The sequence below is a fragment of the Oncorhynchus nerka genome, linkage group LG4 (genome assembly GCF_034236695.1).
Source record: "Oncorhynchus nerka isolate Pitt River linkage group LG4, Oner_Uvic_2.0, whole genome shotgun sequence".
Lineage (NCBI taxonomy): Eukaryota > Metazoa > Chordata > Actinopteri > Salmoniformes > Salmonidae > Oncorhynchus > Oncorhynchus nerka.
In genome coordinates this window covers 52,178,773-52,200,312 of record NC_088399.1, presented here as the reverse complement: position 1 = coordinate 52,200,312, position 21,540 = coordinate 52,178,773, and the positions used below count along the sequence as shown (strand labels likewise).

The 21,540-nt window shown below is 42.8% G+C and overlaps 1 protein-coding gene across 4 annotated transcripts in view; it reads right to left on the bottom strand.

Annotated features, from left to right (window-relative positions):
- LOC115105905 (tyrosine-protein kinase JAK2-like) overlaps nt 1-21,540 on the bottom strand; it is a 79,647-nt gene that overhangs the window by 19,383 nt on the left and 38,724 nt on the right. For 2 of the 4 annotated variants that reach the window (XM_029628397.2, XM_029628406.2), the window contains exons 3-7: nt 18,990-19,113; nt 16,647-16,764; nt 7,562-7,707; nt 4,384-4,675; nt 3,986-4,105 (exon numbers count right to left, since the gene is read on the bottom strand). In XM_029628397.2, coding sequence (XP_029484257.1) covers nt 3,986-4,105; nt 4,384-4,675; nt 7,562-7,707; nt 16,647-16,764; nt 18,990-19,113 — 800 coding nt within the window. Of the gene's footprint in view, nt 1-3,985; nt 4,106-4,383; nt 4,676-7,561; nt 7,708-10,254; nt 10,329-16,646; nt 16,765-18,989; nt 19,114-21,540 lie in introns of those variants that run through there. The other 2 variants (XM_065017648.1, XM_029628415.2) reach the window with 2 other exon arrangements.

Here is a 21,540-nt window from a genome sequence, read left to right as displayed (position 1 = left end):
ATTGCACTTCACACGGCCCTAACCCGCCTAGAAAAGAGGAACACCTATGTGAGAATGCTGTTCATTGACCACAGCTCAGCGATGAACATTATTGTCCCTTCCAAGCTCGTCACCAAGCTTAGGACACCGGAACACCTCCCTCTGCAACTGGATCCTGGACTTCCTGACGGGCAGATCCCAGGTGGTGAGGGTAGGCAGCGTCACCTCCGCCACGCTGACCCAAGAAACTGTTCCACACATACAAGGTGTACAAGTGGCTGTAGGGTAATAAACAGCAAAAAACGTCCTCTCACTGTCAACTGTGTTTATTTTAAGCAAACTTAACATGTGTAAATATGTGTGTGAACATAACAAGATTCAACAACTGAGACAAACTGAACAAGTTCCATAGACATGTGACTAAGAGAGATGGAACAATGTGTCCCTGAACAAGGGGGGGGGGGGATCAAAACCAAAAGTATTCCCAGCCGCGCCCTCAGAGCATGCGCAGACCAGCTGGCTGGTGTGTTTACGGACATATTCAATCCCTATCCCGGTCTGTTGTTCCCACATGCTTCAAGAGGGCCACCATTGTTCCTGTTCCCAAGAAAGCTAAGGTAACAGAGCTAAACGACTACCGCCCCGTAGCACTCACTTCCGTCATCATGAAGTGCTTTGAGAGCCTAGTCAAGGACCATATCACCTCCACCCTACCTGACACCCTAGACCCACAATTTGCTTACCGCCCAAATAGGTCCACAGACGATGCAATCTCAACCACACTGCACACTGCCCTAACCCATCTGGACAAGAGGAATACCTATGTGAGAATGCTGTTCATCGACTACAGCTCGGCATTTAACACCATAGTGCCCTCCAAGCTCGTCATCAAGCTCGAGACCCTGGGTCTCGACCCCGCCCTGTGCAACTGGGTACTGGACTTCCTGACGGGCAACAACATCTCCACCCCGCTGATCCTCAACACTGGGGCCCCACAAGGGTGTGTTTTGAGCCCTCTCCTGTACTCCCTGTTCACCCACGACTGCGTGGCCACGCACGACTCCAACTCAATCATCAAGTTTGCGGACGACACAACAGTGGTAGGCTTGATTACCAACAACGACGAGACGGCCTACAGGGAGGAGGTGAGGGCCCTCGGAGTGTGGTGTCAGGAAAATAACCTCACACTCAACGTCAACAAAATTAAGGAGATGATTGTGGACTTCAGGAAACAGCAGAGGGAACACCCCCCTATCCACATCGATGGAACAGTAGTGGAGAGGGTAGTAAGTTTTAAGTTCCTCGGCGTACACATCACAGACAAACTGAATTGGTCCACCCACACAGACAGCATCGTGAAGAAGGCGCAGCAGCGCCTCTTCAACCTCAGGAGGCTGAAGAAATTCGGCTTGTCGCCAAAAGCACTCACAAACTTCTACAGATGCACAATCGAGAGCATCCTGTCGGGCTGTATCACCGCCTGGTACGGCAACTGCTCCGCCCATAACCGTAAGGCTCTCCAGAGGGTAGTGCGGTCTGCACAACGCATCACCGGGGGCAAACTACCTGCCCTCCAGGACACCTACACCACCCGATGTCACAGGAAGGCCATAAAGATCATCAAGGACAGCAACCACCCGAGCCACTGCCTGTTCACCCCGCTATCATCCAGAAGGCGAGGTCAGTACAGGTGCATCAAAGCTGGGACCGAGAGACTGAAAAACAGCTTCTATCTCAAGGCCATCAGACTGTTAAACAGCCACCACTAACATTGAGTGGCTGCTGCCAACACACTGACTCAACTCCAGCCACTTTAATAATGGGAATTGATGGGAAATGATGTAAAATATATCACTAGCCACTTTAAACAATGCTACCTAATATAATGTTTACATACCCTACATTATTCATCTCATATGTATACGTATATACTGTACTCTATATCATCTACTGCATCCTTATGTAATACATGTATCACTAGCCACTTTATCTATGCCACTTTGTTTACATACTCATCTCATATGTATATACTGCACTCAATACCATCTACTGTATCTTGCCTATGCCGCTCTGTACCATCACTCATTCATATATCTTTATGTACATATTCTTTATCCCCTTACACTTGTGTCTATAAGGTAGTAGTTTTGGAATTGTTAGCTAGATTACTTGTTGGTTATTACTGTATTGTCGGAACTAGAAGCACAAGCATTTCGCTACACTCGCACTAACATCTGCTAACCATGTGTATGTGACAAATACAATTTGATTTGATTTGATTTACTAAGTACTGCAGTGCATCTCCTCCTCATGGACTGCACCAGATTTGCCAGTTCTTGCTGAGAGATGTTACCCCACTCTTCCACCAAGGAATGGCCCTAGCCCTCACCCTCTGATCCAACAGGTCCCAGAGGTGCTCAATGGGATTGAGATCTGGGCTCTTCGCTGGCCATGGCAGAACACTGACATTCCTGTCTTGCAGGAAATCACGCACAGAACGAGCAGTATGGCTGGTGACGTTGTCATGCTGGAGGGTCATGTCAGGATGAGCCTGCAGGAAGGGTACCACATGAGGGAGGATGATGTCTTCCCTGTAATGCACAGCGTTGAGATTTCCTGCAATGACAACAAGCTCAGTCCGATGATGCTGTGACACGCCGCCCCAGACCATGACGAACCCTCCACCTCCAAATCGATCCTGCTCCAGAGTACAGGCCTCGGTGTAACGCTCATTCCTTCAACGATAAATGTGAATCCGAGACAAAACAGTGACTCGTCAGTGAAGAGCACTTTTTGCCAGTCCTGTCTGGTCCAGCGACGGTGGATTTGTGCCCGTAGGCGACGTTGTTGCCGGTGATGTAAGGCAGGTCCTCCTCACCAGACAACAGGCCTACAAGCCCTCAGTCCAGCCTCTCTCAACCTATTGGGGACAGTCTGAACACTGATGGAGGGATTGTGCGTTCCTGGTGTAACTCGGGCAGTTGTTGTTGCCATCCTGTACCTGACCAGCAGGTGTGATGTTCGGATGTACCGATCCGGTGCAGGTGTTACACGTGGTCTGCCACTGCGAGGACGATCAGCTGTCCTGTCTCTCTGTAGCACTGTCTAAGGCGTCTCACATTGCAATTTATTGCCCTCGCCACATCTGCAGTCCTCATGCCACCTTGCAGCATGCCTAAGGCACATTCACGCAGATGAGCAGGGACCCTGGGCATCTTTCTCTTTAGAGTCCTAAGTTTTCATAACTGTGACCTTAATTGCCTACTGTCTATAAGCTGTTAGTGGCTTAACGACCATTACCACAGGTGCATGTTCATTAATTGTTCATAACAAGCATGGGAAACAGTGTTTAAACCCTTTACAATGAAGATCTGTGAAGTTATTTGGATTTTTACAAATGATCTTTTAAGGACAGGGTCCTGAAAAAGGGACATTTCTTTTTTTGCTGAGTTTATAAACTGAGTGTACAAATCTTTCCATGACATAGACCGATCAGATAAATTCAGGTGAAAGCTATGATCTATTATTGATGTCACTTGTTAAATCCACTTCAAATCAGTGTAGATGAAAGGGAGGGGACAGATTAGAGAAGGATTTTTAAGCCTCGAGTTAACTGAGACATGGATTGTGTATTAGTGCCATTTAGAGGGTGAATGGAAAAGACAAAAAGATTAAAGTGCCTTTGAAGGGGGGAGGGTGGTAGGTGCCAGGCACACCAGTTTGTGTCAAGGACTGCAACACTGCTGGGTTTTTCCACATACAACAGTTTCCCGTGTGCATCAAGAATGGTCCGACGGACATCCTGCCAACTTGACAACTGTGGGAATCATTTGAGTCAACATAGGCCATCATCCCTGTGGAATGCTTTCGACACCTTGTAGAGTCTATGCCCCAACGAATTGAGGATGTTCTGAGGACAAAGGGGGGGTTTTCAACTCAATATTAGAAAGGTGTTCAATATGTTCATCTTGTCCCTCTATGAGTTAGGTTAGCAGGGTGGTCGTACCAGAGTCTGATGGTCCTGTCTGTTGATGGTGACGATACGACTCTCGATAGCGCCGCCCTTGTTGGCCTGCTTAATGCTGATGTCTATAACCTCGGGGAAATCACAGTACGTCTGGAAACCCTGAGAGACACCGGGGGAGAGAGAGATAGTGAGCAAGAAAGAGAAGTCACATACAGTAGCAGCAATCCTGAATGCACAACATTCAAACGCCCTTCCGCTTACTCTCTATGAAACTATGAAATGATTGCATGAGACAATTGAAACACATAACTAATCATAGCCATTTTGTGGTCGTTTCAGCACGGCATATGCCGTTTCCAAGAAGAGAAGAATAGAAAGAAAGGACAATAAGTGGACAAGAAACAAGAGAAAGAGAAGAGAATGCTACTTCTCCCTACCTTTTCTATCTCCATATCCTTCCCCTGGGACCACTGAATTCCATTGTTACCCGTGACGACGATGGTGACCTCTCCAGCCGAGGACTCTGTGACCCGGAAGCACTCGGAGTAGAGGGCTGGCTGCAGCATCTCCAGATTTGCCAGGTATTTGAGCTTGAGATCGCGAGCGGTGGCATTACACTGGCAGAACTGCTGGATGAACTTCTTGAAGCGATGGCGGATCCTCTTCCGGGTCACAAAGTGGTACTCCTGGATACGGGCACGTATGTCCTTGGGCAGGAATGACTTATAGCTGTGGGGGGGGGACAGAATGGGATTGGTTTAGTTACAATTGGGTGCATTAAATACTAGTATCAATAGCAGCCAAAATATGAATTATGTGATACAATATCATGTTTTAAGAGAGGGAGGTGTGGTGTGATGGAGTGAGAAAAGGAGGCCCGGGTGAGTACGGACACCGTGTGTCATGAAATATTTAATGACATGGGTTTATTATGTTCTGTATAGGATGTCATGAACACGTCTTCAATACTGATAATCTCACACACACTAAGAGTTTATATGTTCATTGATTTGCATGACCAGTGCCTTCAGAAAATATTCATACTTTACTTATTCCACATTTTGTTATGTTAAAGCCTGAATTTGAAATTGATTTAATATGTATTTGTTTAATCTTACCCATCTACACACAATACCCATAACAACAAAGTGAAAACATGTTTTTAGAAGTATTTGCATATTTATTGAAAATTAAATACAGAACTCTCACATTTTCATAAATATTCACAACCCTGAGTCAATGTTAGAATCACCTTTGGCAGTGATTACAGCTGTGAGTCTTTCTGGGTAAGTCTCTAAGAGCTTTGCACACCTGGATTGTATAATATTTGCCCACTATTTTTTTTTATTTTATTCTTCAAGCTTTGTCAAGTTGGTTGTTGATCATTGCTTGACAGTCTTGCCATAGATTTAAGTCAAAACTGTAACTAGGCCACTCAGGAGGTAAATCTTGCTAAGCAACTCCAGTGTATATTTGGCCTTGTGTTTTAGGTTACTGTCCTGCTGAAAGGCCAGTTAATTTATCTCCTAATTTCTGTTGGAAAGCAGACAACCAGGTTTTCCTCTAGGATTTTGCCTGCGCCTAGCTCTACTCCATTTATTTTTCATCATCAAAAAATCCCAATCCTTACAGATGAAAAGCAAACCCATAACATGATGCAGCCACCATCATGCTTGAAAATATGAAGAGTGGTACTCAGTGATGTGTTGTTGGATTTGCCCAAAACATAATGCTTTTTTATTTAGGACATACATTTGGTTAAAAAAAATCTATCCATTTCAGCTTTTCATATGTAATTCATTTGAAAATGAATAGAAAAATCTAAAAACATAATTCCGCTGGGTCATGTGCTGAATGCAGGTCATGTGCTGAATGCATGGACAGCACGGTTAGTCTTCTAAAAAGTGACATTTGGAAAAATAGCTGCACCTCTTGAATTTGGAGTTTTTGACAAAGTGTCACAGAAACTGCAGAATATGCTCTTTCAGATACTACGTCAAAATGTTTTACCTGCATGTGACCGAAGAAGGATTTGATAAAGCAATGCTCCTTTCCCTGCATCTGTCAATTACAAGATGCGCCCATCTCTTCATGTACAATTTGAGTACCGATAGGCCTAATATTGTCACTCATCAGATTATTGTCAATTTAATCTGGTCTATAGGCTAACTCTTACTACGTGTTAAATTCGTTTTGTGTAGTGTAGTTTAGGTGTAGTTTGGATGTGCCGGCTGTGCAGGCTGACTGGCATTGTTTGTTTCCCGCTCATCAACTTGGATCGAGTCAAGGATATGTTTTGCTTTATTCTAAAGGACTACTGCAACACACAGCATGTTTTCATTTCCTGTACAATACATTTGATTAGTAATAGAGTCCTAGTCAATAAAACAGTACCATAACAGCTTAATTTTACAAAGTAAAACGTAAATGAGAATGTATCAACCTGCAAGGTGCGTGGTCAAATTATTAACATAAGCCAACACTGATAAATAGGCATAACAAACTCATCAATTACACCACTATTGTTCTGAATTAAATCAACCTCTTCATCCTCATCATTCAGTTAGGCCTCATTTAAATTTGATTGTGAAGTAACTTGCATAATTATTGCCCATTCATTCATTTGTCATTCATTCAGTGAGTGAGTGAGTGAGTGAGTGAGTGAGTGAGTGAGTGAGTGAGTGAGTGAGTGAGTGAGTGAGTGAGTGAGTGAGTGAGTGAGTGAGTGAGTGAGAGAGAGGCATTAGCGCCTGGCTAGGTACCAACGTCCTACAGCACATTGTCTTGGTGGAATGAATTGGGAATAAGTGTGAGAAAAAAATGTACAGGTAAATGAATGGGTAAAAAGGCTCTATACACTTTTCTGTTTGGGATTTCAAAATTCTGACAAGTGAGCAGTGTAAAATACAAACATTTAGGAAAAGTCAGGCGAGGAACAGGACATGGTGTTTTTTGTGGGGGGGGGGGGTTATTTTAATATACAGTACAAAATCAAACGTCAGTGGCCGTTGGCCTATGGCGGTTCTAGCGTTAAGAGAATAAAATGCAAATGTTTGAAATGAGCATTTATATGGTTTAGGAACAAAACTCAAAGATATCATTTCGGATCCGGTTGGTATTTCACCTATTTTCACACAGATCTGAGGTATGTGGCCACCGAGCGAGATCCAACCTGGGATCCAAGGGGTTAACTACACAATGTTGGTCGGATCTCAGGTAATTGGGTAGATCCGAAAACCTCTAGAAAAGAGGGAGCGCCATCATTATACCATATGGCATATGCCAAAACGTGCAAGTTAAGTGTTCACCCAGTACATTCCTCTCTTACAGCAACACCTCAGGGGAAGAGTTGCAGGCGAGAGGGGTGCAACTGAATAAGCCAATTGGAAGCTAGGGATTTAGGGATGATTAGGTGGCCAAGAAGGAAATACAAAATGTCAGGTTAACATTTTAGCCAGGACACAGGGTTAACATCCCTATATCTTTAGTGACCACAGCGGAGGCTATGCAATCCACCTGGTTTGACCGTTGTGAACTTTGTTTACCAAACGATTCCTAATACATTTTTCTTTGCTTTGAGGTTCAATATGCTCCATCTTCCTCCAGTGTACTCGCCTGGTGTCGTTGAAGATGTCCACAGGAGCCTGGCTGCTCTCCTTAGCCATCCTCATCATATCCAACACAGCCATGCCAAGACACTCCTCCTGGGCCTCATGGTTTACTGGGATACTGACCCAGCCATCCACAAAGTCACTACGCCACTGAGGGAGGGAGGGAGGTACAAGCCAGAAAGGAAGAAGTGGCAGAGGAAGTAAATAGGCAGGGAGATACAGGGTACAGGTGGCATAAGGTGGAAACAGAAAAGGGGAGAAGAGTATGAAAAAAAAGGGGGAGAGGGATAACGTTGACATGACATGAGAGAAGAGAAACGGCAGATAGACCATCTGATTAGGCACAAAGCAGTTGTTCAAGCCTCAAATCTGTAGTTATTCAGCCCTATCAGTGTCATGCCTCTCTCTGTCCCCATGGGCCCTCACGGTTATTAAAACCCTAGCCAGTAGTTTCACTTTCTAAATTCTACGTGGATAACATCAACTAAAACCACAGACACCGGCCTCGACTAGATAACTAATGCACTAACCAGACAGAACATCTTGAGGAACATTACCCAACTTTCAAAGATACGTGGAAACCAGGTACCTCAGTTCTCAGAATGTGTACTAAAGAGTCAACACCCCTTTCCTTACAGCAACCCAGGGCCTAACTTGTCCTAAACTACTGTCGGAAAGTGACTAATTGACTTGAGCATGTTTTAGTATGTTTATAATCATATAAGCATCCTAGCAATAGTGAATAACATGTTATGGGTTTGATAGATGCCCCTGTGAGACAAGAGTCAAATGGTAGAGATAATAGATTGCGAACACCTGCCCTGTGACACTGTCTTATAGCTTAACTGTGTTATATTATATTCACTCATTATGATTTGCATCATGGTATCCATGAATATATTGCTTTTTCTGAAATAGCCCTCCGTGTATGAGAGGATAATTAAGAATGGACTGTGGCAAGGTGCAAGAATGTATACTCCCTACTGATAAGAAGACCGGGAGACGCGTGGAAGAGTACCAAAGGTTCTGGACTCGGGCTGGGATGATAACACCACCTCCCTAGCCAGAGATTCATTGTACCTCCTAAACTCAGGAGGGGGAGGGCTTGTCCGGGAAAACAGAGGTGATAAATATATGTTCTGAGATTCTGTAACTTGTCTTTTGCAGCTGTATGACCCAGTGTGGTTTAATTAAATGTAGCTTTCTTTGGAGTCCGACGGGAATTTGTCCCAGAAACTTAGAACCTAACAATTGGCGTTGTCAGTAGGATTCACCATGATTTACAGTTGGACTAACGAGTCTGAATCAGTGGAACAGGAGACGGCACACAAAAACGAGGTATGCAAAGTTCCTAGAACCATTCCACTCATTCTGACATCTTGGTGGGGGGGGGGGGGGTCGTAGGCAGAATATGAATTTTGGGAAATGGACTTCGAAAGCCTGGATTTATTCATTAGTCCCACTGTCTTGACGTGGATGATTGTCATTTTTGTTTAGGTTTGTGGCCTAGATGACTATTTTCATTTGAGCGTCCCCTACTGGATCACTATGTCATTTGAAGTCTGAGGCTTAGATCAGGGGTTCCCAAACCTTTTCACTCGGGGCCCCGCTTCCAGCATTGGGGAACACCCCCCTCCCCGCAAGCCACATCTATTTCTATTGAGACAAGCTCTGTTCATGATACACAACTGTTCACACCCTTCTTGTTGGTGGAGAGAATGTTGCATGTTTAAAGCTCATTTCCTGCAATTCTACACATTTTGTCATGCGGGGTAAAGAGAGTTTTAAAGCAAATTTTATTGCAATTCTATACATTTTGCCATGTCTAATGTGTATTCATGTGAATACATTACAACAATATCTATGGGCTAAAAAACCTAAGTAAAAAATGTTAGCCGACTTGGGCTAGATGATCTGGACATTTCTGACAAGTTATAAATAGCTCTGTAAGGTTTGCCATTGACTAACATGACAAGAGGTACTGATGAAGCACTACCCAATTTCAAAATTGCACCTTGTGCGTTCTACTATTACAGCTTTCAAGAGTACGTTTAAAACCGGACTGAGTCCCCCCTGCCGACCCCCCCCCCCCCCCCGGCCTAGATGACTATTTATATGTTTTCCCTAGTGGATGATTGACATTTTTGAGGTTTGTGGCCTAAATGAACTTTTTTAAATGAATGTTTGTCTTTTTGTGTGTCATTGTCTGTTCGTTGTATGGATAAAGTGTCATTTTTATACCAGTACGTTTGATTGTAAGAGAAGGAGTTCATGTTGAAAGAATCTTCTTGGGTACCATGAATTCATTGAACATGGACGGTTCCTGTTAATAGCATCCAATCTAGGAGGAGGCGTTGTCAGTAAGTAGTAATGTGTATAGTGTTAGAAGGTTCTGGAGAAAGCCCACCTCTGTGTATAGCAGTATGAAGACGTTATTTGTAAGGGATCTGTGTGTATTGGCTGTGGAGATGCTGTAAGTCAGGAGGTTGGTTTGTGGTCTATTGGTGCTAATAATAGAGACCGATTGTGTAGCAAAAAATATAACTTGTGTTGTCAACAACAGTGATACTTGAGGAGTGACACTGGTATAAAAAGACCTTATGTCTCCTGGATTCTCCAATAGTAAATTTGCAGACACTTCAATGTCGTTCTCAACACAAGATATCAGGTCCAGTGACAAATTTATTAAGCACGTACCCCGTAAATAGTGGGTGAGATCATCTAAACACCGTAGATCCCGTCGGGAGAGGCAGAGAAATAATAACCATTGAAAATGGCATCTGTGGGTTCTGACACTTCTGTAAAAGGTGGAATAGAAGAGGAAACATTTTGTAAAGCCATGGGTGTGCTGAAAGAGGCGCGCAAAGAATTTACCAATTCGGTATGGTGAAAATTGTGCAAATTGGAATCAATTGGTCAGCATTTCCCTGCTGACTGAAAATTCCAATCAACTAGAGATGTGGTGGTATGGCACGGCACAATGACGTCAAGGACAAATCGCAAGTGCAATATACACACGTTTTGATGGCGTTGTTTTATCAACAGCAAGGTAGAACCGCTAAATCTCATATTAAAGATAGAGAGTCAGCTTGTGCAGGCGAGTAGTATGAGGCGACTAGAGAAACATTTTGAAATCAACAGAACCAGGACCTCGAAGGCTCTGGAAAATAATACAAATCAAATCCAACATAGTAGTCCTGGGCTGGATTGGACTGGAAACCATAGAGAGGTGAGCCTGGTTCGTACCAGCTGCCAAGTATTGAGGAAATGCATTGCGTAATGAAAGAAGTTAAATAGGGTCAGGAATTCGTCAGCTTCATTAGAAAAGAGGGTTGAATTTTTGGTTTCCATGCGGGCGCTTATGATCCCGTTGTCTGCTCTCTCCTGCCTAGAGCAATTTTGGCACAACTCCTAGCACCTCATCAAAAACCCTGCTTGGTCTTACAGCCGCGAGGCATGTGATCCAACAACCTCACATGTAGCGGGGGAAGGATTCTTAACCACTGCAGGGAAGGTTCTGTTCAGACTAGATGTGAACAAAACCAGTAAATCTATTCAGGGTCCAAAAGAGCGATAGGATAGAAAAAGCATAGGGCACAAAAATGTGGCTCTGGCTGGCAATTTTGATGCTAGTGAAGGAATTTGTGACAGGTTTGAAACCCACTATTAAGTCTGCTATGGCCAGCGTGGTGGATCAACACACCAGCTGGGAACAGATAGTGCAAGCTGCATCGAGAGCGGAATCAAATTCAGCTCACGGTGCTGCAGTGCGTGTTGTCGCTCCTACCCATACCCCAAGCACTGGTAATGGATTTGAAAGTAGGGAGAATAAAAGCACACTGATGCCATGCACTTGGCCATTGGGTGAGAATGTACGGTGGTGCCTGGGCTCTCTGCGCCAACTCACTTTCTTCACTGACTAGTGAGCAGCAGCAAACTCATGAAAATGTCCAGAGTTGGAGGCAAAGAAAGCATAGGGATATTTGGCCTCAAAATGGCTACCTTTACAACGAGAAAAATCATTACATTCAGTGGAGTCAAGAGCAATGGAACTACTACCCATGCAGTTTACAATAGGTCCAGTAACAATACCGGGCTTATTCTTTATTGTAGCTGGGGTAGAACCGATTTTGTGTTTGGATAATCTGTTGGCATGACCAAACACTCCTCACACGCTCAATCTTGTGAGACTTTATTCATTCTTATTCTGAAATAGTCTAACCTTCTGTCAGAATGGGGTAAATTAGCATTCAACATTTTTGTTTTTGTGCGGTATCTGGCTCAAAAAACCACTAAGTTTTAATTTGGTGAACATTGGTATCTGGCTGATGCATTTTATAATTTGGGTACAAAACCTATTCATCTCAAAATAATACACAAGGAGTGTGAAGCAAATAGTGAATATCCAACAGAGATTGGTGATAGTACATACAGTAAAACTTTGGGGTAGATTAAAACAAGTAAGGTGAAAGTAAAGGGGGAGAGTGGCCTCCCTGTGAACAGAAGTTGTGTTTTGTTTACTCAGTAATTAAAACCTTTTTGTTACTGATTAAGATTAAGTATAGTGATTTAGTATAGTACCCATCTCGCCCTTTGAAGGCTGTTGACTTGGTAGAGCAGTTAGTTAAATTCTGCCGTTCTGAAAAGTATCAAATGTACCCGGATCTGGCCGTTAAGGGAGCTTCCAATTACACTGAACAAAAATATAAACGGAACATGAAAAGTGTTGATCCCATGTTTCATGAGCTGAAATAAAAGAGCTCAGAAATCCACATGCACAGAAAGCGTATTTCTCTCAAATTCTGTGTACAAATTTGTTTACATCCCTGTTAGTGAGTATTTCTCATTTGCCAAGATAATCCATCCACCTGACAGGTGTGGCATGTCAAGAAGTTGATAAAACAGAATGATCATTACACAGGTGCACCTTGTGCTGGGAACAATAGAAGGTCACTCTCAAATGTGCAGTTTTGTCACACTTGATGTCTCAAGTTTTGAGGAAGTGTGCAATTGGCATGCTGACTGCAGGAATGTCCAGAGCAGTTGCCAGAGTATGTAAAGCTAATTTCTCTACTATAAGCCACCTCCAATGTAATTTCAGAGAATTTGGCAACCGGCCTCAACATGGCATTGTGTGGTCGAGCGGTTTGCTGATGTCAACGTTTTGAACAGAGTGCCCCATCGTGGTAGTGGGGTTATGGTATGGGCAGGCATAAGCTATGGACAACAGACACAACAGAATTTTATCGATGGCAATTTAAATGTAGAGATACCGTGCCAAGATCCTGAGGCCCATTGTGGTGCCATGCATCCGCGGCCATGCACCTCACACTGCATGACACAGGCCAAATTCAAAGGGTGTTGAGCGTTAGTAAATTTGTCAGTTATTCTGCGCTCTGGCACACTCAGACAAGAGTGCTCTGAAATCGGAGTAGATAGCCAGAGCGAATTTACCAGCTACGTCTATCAACAGTTGTTGTAGTTACATCATGAACATTCTATTGAAATGGTTACTTGCATAGTGGAGTCTTTCATTTAGACATGTAGCTAGCTAAACAATGAACCATAATCTAAACTCATAATGTATGAATCTGCAGGTAGCTAACCAACAAGGTTCAATGTTAGCAAGCTAACAGATACAAATATTACTACACAGATCAAACACGTAACGTTAGCTAGGGAGCCAGCCAGCTAATGTTAGCTAGCTAGCTAACAGTACACTAACTTAAAAAGAAAATGACTGACAAAATTAGAAACATGTCATATCTGAAAAATGTAGCTAGCTAGACTATCTTACCCTTATACATGGATGGACGCTTCTCCCCCTCTGTCACAGATGCCATGTTTGCCCTTAGTTTGAAGATGTAATCCGGGGGCAGGTGTTTTATACAACAGCCTTCTGTGTGATCTCTTTTCGACTCCGTCTGCATATTTGCAATCAAAACAGCAAAATGTTCTCCATCTCCTTAACTATCATACTCTAATTCCACAGATTTCAAAACTCGGTCCTCCAAAAAGTGGAGAGCAGCACCTACACAGTTCTACTACATAATACCTTTCAGAAAAGCTGCGTTAGAAAGGATCACCTACACATGATAGGAAATAACAGCAAAAAAGTATTTAGTCAGCCACCAATTGTGCAAGTTCTCCCACTTAAAAAGATGAGAGGCCTGTAATTTTCATCATAGGTACACTTCAACTATGACAGACAAAATGAGGGGGAAAAAATCCAGAAAATCAAATTGTAGGATTTTTAATGAATATTTTTGCAAATTATGGTGGAAAATAAGTATTTGGTCAATAACAAAAGTTTCTCAATACTTTGTTATATACCCTTTGTTGGCAATGACAGAGGTCCAACGTTTTCTGTAAGTCTTTACAAGGTTTTCACACACTGTTGCTGGAATTTTGGCCCATTCCTCCATGCAAATCTCCTCTAGAGCAGTGATGTTTGGGGCCGTTGCTGGGCAACACGGACTTTCAACTCCCTCCAAAGATTTTCTATGGGGTTGAGATCTGGAGACTGGCTAGGCCACTCCAGGACCTTGAAATGCTTCTTACGAAGCCACTCCTTCGTTGCCCGGGTGGTGTGTTTGGGATCATTGTCATGCTGAAAGACTCAGCCACGTTTCATCTTCAATGCCCTTGCTGATGGAAGGAGGTTTTCACTCAAAATCTCACATGGCCCCATCCATGCTTCACAGTAGGTATGGTGTTCTTTGGATGCAACTCAGCATTCTTTGTCCTCCAAACACGAGTTTTTACCAAAAAGTTATATTTTGGTTTCATCTGACCATATGACATTCTCCCAATCTTCTTCTGGATCATCCAAATGCTCTCTAGCTAATTTCAGACGGGCCTGGACATGTACTGGCTTAAGCAGGGGGACACTGCAGGATTTGAGTCCCTGGCGGCGTAGTGTGTCACTGATGGTAGGCTTTGTTACTTTGGTCCCAGCTCTCTGCAGGTCATTCACTAGGTCCCCCCGTGTGGTTCTGGAAATATGCGTTGGTACTTAATGAATATGATATAAGTTCAGTTGTCATCTGAGACATTATGACTGATGACAGGACAACATAAACTGTATCTGGGAAAGTCTACACATTCTAGTTATCAGATTCACATGCAATTGTTGTGCAATTTAAATGTTTAAATATGACACTATTTGTGAAAAGATTAAATATAATTTTAGCTTCCAAATGAGAGAATTGTGTTTTCAAAAAGTTAGAGCTCTGCTCAATCAGTGACCCACCCCTGTAAAGAGACATGGGCTATAAAACTATGAAAACACACCCTTCTCCCTCCTCTATATAAAGCCTTGACAAAAATTTTACCTCTTGTTCCAGGTACATTAGGATGACGATCCGATGTCAGAATGGTTCAGATAATAACTACAGAACGAAGCCAACATCAGCGTGAGCTTTGGTTGCGAATGGTATGAACATTGAACTCTTATTCACTACAGAAGTGATACCTCCTAGCCTGTTGAGTTAGCAGCGGCCGCTGTAAACGTGGGCTAGGAAAGGACGGACGACGTATCCAGCCTAACACACAACGACGATACGACAACGTATCCAATTTACCGCCTCGGACATTCTTCCGAGGACAGGAAGATCTCTGTTGGCCAACACCGCCAGCATCAGGACCAACCTACCGAAGCGCAGATCAGAGTAAATATTTATTGCATTTTCCTTTTCCAAATGGGCGGTAATTTAGAATGCATAAGATACTGTATTTACGATAGCATGGCTTCTCCCTTTGTTCCTCAGTCTTCCCGCTCTTTCACTCAAACCCAACACCCTTTCCTTTGTGTAACCAGCCGTTATATCGGCTCCGTCCACCAGGGGCGTTTTCTGTATGACATCATTTGCATTCTGTGTATATGTAATTCTGTGTGATTAGTTAGGTATTTAGTAAATAAATAATTAAACCCAATTTTGTATTGCTGATTCAACTTGTTAGCCAGGGTTCGTGAACCAAGAAATTGCAACTTTCAGATGAGACTGAAATAAGGTGACGATTAATATTGACTGCTATTGATGATAAATATTACTAGGTCTTTAAGAGTTTATTCGGAAGATAACAGCTCTATAAACACTCTTTTGTGGTGCCCCGATTTTCTAGTTAATCACATTTACATGATTAGCTCAATCAGGTAATATTAATTACAGAGAAAGGATTTTATAGAATAGCATGTCATATCACTTAATCCGGCATAGCCAAAAACACGACACACTACAGACTTAAGGGGAAATCCGCAGTTGAAAAGATAACGCACATCCCACCTCTGTTCTGGTAAAAAAAAAAAAGGCCAGGTGAAATGTAACCACTTAAATTCATAGACAGTGTAATTGATGCAAGGACTGCCTATCCAAGGTCATCAGAATTATAGTTAAGCATATTTTGAAGCTATACCGTGTTTATTTACATTTGACATTTTTACAAACATTGGGTAAAACAAGCTAATATTTTGGGTTCTCATGTATGGAAGTTTAACTAAGCTCATGAGGCATCTCTAAGTTATATTCTTCAAGAATCAATGAATGTATTGGGATGCAGCAATTGCGCATTGCCCCTTTAAATGACAGCATATTCTCTCATAGTAAAGTGAAAAGGATAAGCGTAGATAAAGTCAAAAGGATAAGCGTAGATCAAAAGGGCCCCCTGGTTCACAAATCTTCACATAAACATTGTTAAAACGTGAGATAGCGCACACACATACACACACAAAAAAAACACCACTGTGCCTCTCACCCTGCCTCCCAATATCACTTCCCCTTTCTTCAGTACCCTACCACCCTTCCACCCAATGGGTGGATTAAGCAATGATTTACACAACACAAGCTCTATAAGCCTTGCTGATAGGTGCTTTGCTTATAGAGACCATTACCCCAAATATAGCCTGTGGTCTGGTCAGAGCCCATATTTACACAGCAACCCTGAGTAGAAGAGCCGATTAATTTAAAGCTGAACCTAGATTAGCACTCCTACCCTGAGACTCTTTATGAATTTACATCTTGCTCTCTTGAATTTCACTCTACCAGACTGAAAACAAACCAGGCAAAAATAATGCCAAAGTCGAGACTAACCTGAGCAAAGAGGTAGGACATGACGGTGTCGTCTAAGACGGGGCTCTCCAGCCCTTTGTTGACCCCATAGCGGTGGGCACAGGAGACTCGGTTCTTATACCAGCCAGGGAAGTAGTACCTAGAGAGAGAGAGAGGGGAAAGAAACAGGGTGGCACATGAAAACGGAGCAACTAGTGGTTAGAGCGATAAATAAAAGCAGCCAATGGATAGTCTACCATGCAAAGGATGACTAGCCTGTACAGGTGGCAGTAATAGCTTTCCTTATATTTCTTATGCAACAAATACGTACTTACCGTATCAGCAACAAATGACAACATCAAAACAACAAAACTGCCAGGACACATCCACTGGCTGTGGTTCAATGTGGACTAGGACTTTCATTCCATAATAGCAGTTTGACATGTCACATTTCCTTCATACAGGCATTTTCTGTCTGTACGAACAATTAAAACCACTGCTACTGAACTGAACTAATATTTATACCAAATGTTTTAGGGTCCACAAACAGATCGGCTACACATTCATAGACGTACGTGTCTTTTCTTATCCGCAATGCACTTTAATGACTCAAAGAAGAGTATTCAACTATGTGGGTTTTTTTTTTAGCTCTCCTAGCTATGCCGTTGAGAAACTATAGCAAGCACACTTGTAGTTGTTCTGTTTGGAACACAACCCCGCCATCAAACAAGTACGGTTATTGTTCACGCAATCCCAAAAAACGCCCCATTATAAACAGCTATCTGGGTCAGGTGGGCATCATTTGAAATCTTGTTCTGTTGCCAACATGACTAGGTGAGTTATAAAATAGGATCTTACAGTGCTAGGCATTCACAGGGCGATTCAGAGAACCAGATGGTAATTTTGGTGCACATAGAATGGAGTCTTGCGTGCATTCAGGTGCGAGTTCCGTGGCAAATTTTCATCACAATAGACATAGGCTCATTCTGTTCAGAACAACCCAGGGTGTGACGCCATGTCATCTTGTAAACTGCACGTCAAACAGTGATCGTAAACGGTGACTGTTAATGACATAAGTTTTAATGTGAAGTGCATATTTGGACTCAAGTTTTTGGCACATCGAAGTGGTATTTACTATAATCCTCATCGTCTCATATTTTAAAATACATAGTCTCTTCCTAATTTTAAAGCCTTCCCTTCCCTCAGAAAACAAAAAAATGCCCAATTAGCAGGAGGGTTCGCGAAAGCTTCTTGAAGTGTGCGGTGCTCAAGTTCAGAAGGGCTGTCAGTCAAAACCCACACAGCGCTGTGAAAACACTGAACCTGAACTCTGACATCATTTATAGTGTGTTACTGTACAGCCAATGCGTTCCAATTTAGGCACTTATCAGCGTCCAAATCTGCCATTTTCAACCCGCACAGGGGTACAAGTGTAACGGGCTACCGAACATATTCCTTTTAACAGTACATGTTTTGCATGATTCATAAAAATTGCTTCCATCCTAGTATTTTTAAATTAGCCACCTTTCCTGAAGCAAGATTCGAGCCTTGGGAGTTTTGAGAACCAATCGGTAGGAGAGTAGGGTTTATCTGCATACTACGGTCACTACATGCCTCGCCCAATGCCAGAGGCTGCTAGCTTGGACACCAGTAGTGTCCTTCGCCCCCCACCTGACGAGCACTGCTTTCCCACAGTTATTTTAATGTTATGGCGAGAGTTGGATTGGCTACACAAGCTAACTACTTCCCTTGCCTTAACGTTAAAATAACTGCGGGAAAGAAGTGCTCGGCAGGCAGGGGGGCGAAGGACACTGTGTACCGGTGTCCCCTATCTAGCTATCAGCCTTGTTCGGTGGGTTTTTGGTGCATTACCGCCACCTATTGTGCTGCAGTCTGGGACAGAAACAGCGCTAGCAGCCACAATGGCAGTGGCCGCGGCATTTAGCGAGGCATAGTAAGCGCCATGTAGTAACATCAGTCCGCAGATGGACATTATTGCGGTAGGAAGTCAGCAACTTGATTCACATTGTTTGGAGGGCCAACTAGAGGACTGAGAAGGCACTGCACCTCGCTCCAAGTTGAATTGAGACACCACTCCCACGCCATGCCACTTGTGGGATAGCGCAAAACGGAGGGGAAGGGCTAAGGAGGTGGGTTATTGGAATTGAGCCAAAGAGTAAGATGTCATAGAAGATAAAAACATTGTATATAATTGTGTATATCACAGTACAATGATACTTTGATTAAACTTCATTACCACTGTAATTTCACACTTTATTTAATTCCTCAATTTTTTTATAAATCTATTCCAACTAAATATTTCCTTTTCAACAGAGAAATAAATTGTGCTAGACCCCTGATCCCATGCCACTTCCTAGTTCCTACCTCACTCTGAAGAGGAGCATCTCATTGGCTGATTCGTCCAGTTTGAGGATGTGATTGGGTGGGAACCACATGCGGTCGCTCTCCCTCATCAGGCCAAATAGGCTGCAGTACATTGGTGACAGGCCTGGGACACAGGAGAGAACAGAAAAATGTAAAAAATTGACACTAAAGATATCCATAGGCGTCGATCCCTGGTCGAGTCACACGAAAACACTCAAGTGGGACAGGATGCCTCTGCTTGGCACATACAGCATTAAGGAGATGGATTGGGGCTAAGGCCCTGCGATAGACTAGTGTAGGGCTGGGCGATATGGCAAAAATATTATATCACAATATATGTCTAATTTTTGATTGTATGGCCGTATGTGTGTATTAATAATACAAGTTCTAAATATGCTTTGAGTAGTGTATGACCCTATGGTTTGGTTTTAATGGGTCTTTCTTCTGATTGAACCATATAAAACAAATCACCCAAAAATGTCAGCATTTTTACCCATTTCTGCATTTCCTTAACTCAATTGTTATCATTTCCACACTTTGCTACATTTGTCTTTGTATGCCTATTTTGTCAAACAGGAACTTTCCTTTATCAGAATAATTAATATCTTCTATGACCATGTATTTGCAATGTATTTGGGCCTCCCGAGTGGCGCAGCGGTCTAAGGCCCGGCATCTCGGTGCTAGGGGCGGCAGCGTAGCCTAGTGGTTAGAGCGTTGGACTAGTAACCGGAAGGTTGCGAGTTCAAACCCCCGAGCTGACAAGGTACAAATCTGTCGTTCTGACCCTGAACAGGCAGTTAACACACTGTTCCCAGGCCGTCATTGAAAATAAGAATATGTTCTTAACTGACTTGCCTGGTTAAATAAAGGTAAAAAGGTAAAAAAAAGTAAAAAATTTTTTTAAAAAAGAGGCATCACTACAGACCCTGGTTCGATTAAGGGCTGTATCACCTTGATTGGGAGTCCCATAACACAGTGCACAATTGGCCCAGCATTGTCCTGGTTAGGGTTTGGCAGTCATTGTAAATAAGAATTTGTTCTTAACTGACTTGTGTAGTTAAATAAAATATTAAATAAATCAAATAAAAAGAACATGCAAATGTATCTCATGGCAGTTCTTAATTTCACCACAAGGGGCAGTGTACAGATTTTGAAGGTCCTTATGGCAAGCTTTACACCACTCCAGCCGACGCTTGGCTAATTTGAAGTGATGTCCATATACTTGTGTACACACACACACACACACACACAGGGTCAAGAGTTTGGACACACCTACTCATTCAAGGGTTTTACTTTATGTTTTACTATTTCCTACATTGTAGAATAATAGTGACAACATCAAAACTATGACATAACATATATGGAATCATGTAGTAACCAACAGTCTTAAATCAAAATATATTTTACATTTTTGAGATTCTTCAAAGTAGCCAACCTTTGTCTTGATGACAGCTGTTACGGATACAGTTATCCTGTGTGTGTGTGTGTATCCTGTGTGTGTGTTTCTTTTCTCTCCTTCTCCCCTCACAGGTGAAAACCATCACTCCCCAATCAGTCAACAATCAATCATCAATCAGAAGACACACCTCCTCCTATTTCCTACCCTATCACAGTTCCTTCCCCATGGTTTAAAAACCCCATCATTTGTTTGTTCTAAAGCAATCTCTAGCTCAATCTCTAGCTCAATCTCTCTGTAAATGCCATGTCTGTAGGTCTCTGTGTTTCACTCTCGCTTTGTGTCTTAACCTCTCTTTTGTTTAAAGCACCTCCATAGCACTTTGTCATCACCTGTGAGTATTGTTTTTGGTTATGGTGTTTGTGTGTTGCTGGTGGGAAAAGGGGGAAACCAAGACAAGTCGCCCATGGGCATACACTACCCGTAGGTGAACTTTGTTAAATACACTAGTTAGAACTGGGCGGACCACCCACTGTATTTTTGGTTAGTTAGTTAGCTGTTGTTAAAGTAGGCTAGTCTAGCTTAGGGGTGTTTTTGAATACTTATTGTTTCTTTCCTTGGGTCCAGCTCAGCCCCTTTTCCTGCTCCCCCCATTACCGTGTGTTTATAAATAAACCTAGAGTTTGACGGTAGATTTCTGTTGTCGTGGTTATTTCGTGCACACTTTTACTTTGTCACAATAATAATTTGCATGAGTTATGTTACGGGTCTCATTACCATCCCCCTAGACTGTCGGGCCAAAAGGGATTCGTAACAACAGCTTTGCACAATCTTGGCATTCTCTCAACCAGCTTCATGAGGTAGTCACCTGGAATGCATTTAAATTAACAGGTGTGCCTTGTTTAGTTAAATTGTGGAATTTCTTTCCTTCTCAATGCATTTGAGCCTATCAGTTGTGTTGTGAGGTAGGGGTGGTATACAGAAGATAGTCCTATTTGGTAAAAGACCAAGTCCATATTATGGCAAGAACAGCTCAAATAAGCAAAGACAACCCATCATTACTTTAAGACATGGTCAGTCAATCCTGAAAATGTCAAGAACTTTGAAAGTGCAGTTGCAAAAACCATCAAGCGCTATAATTAAACTGGCTCTCAT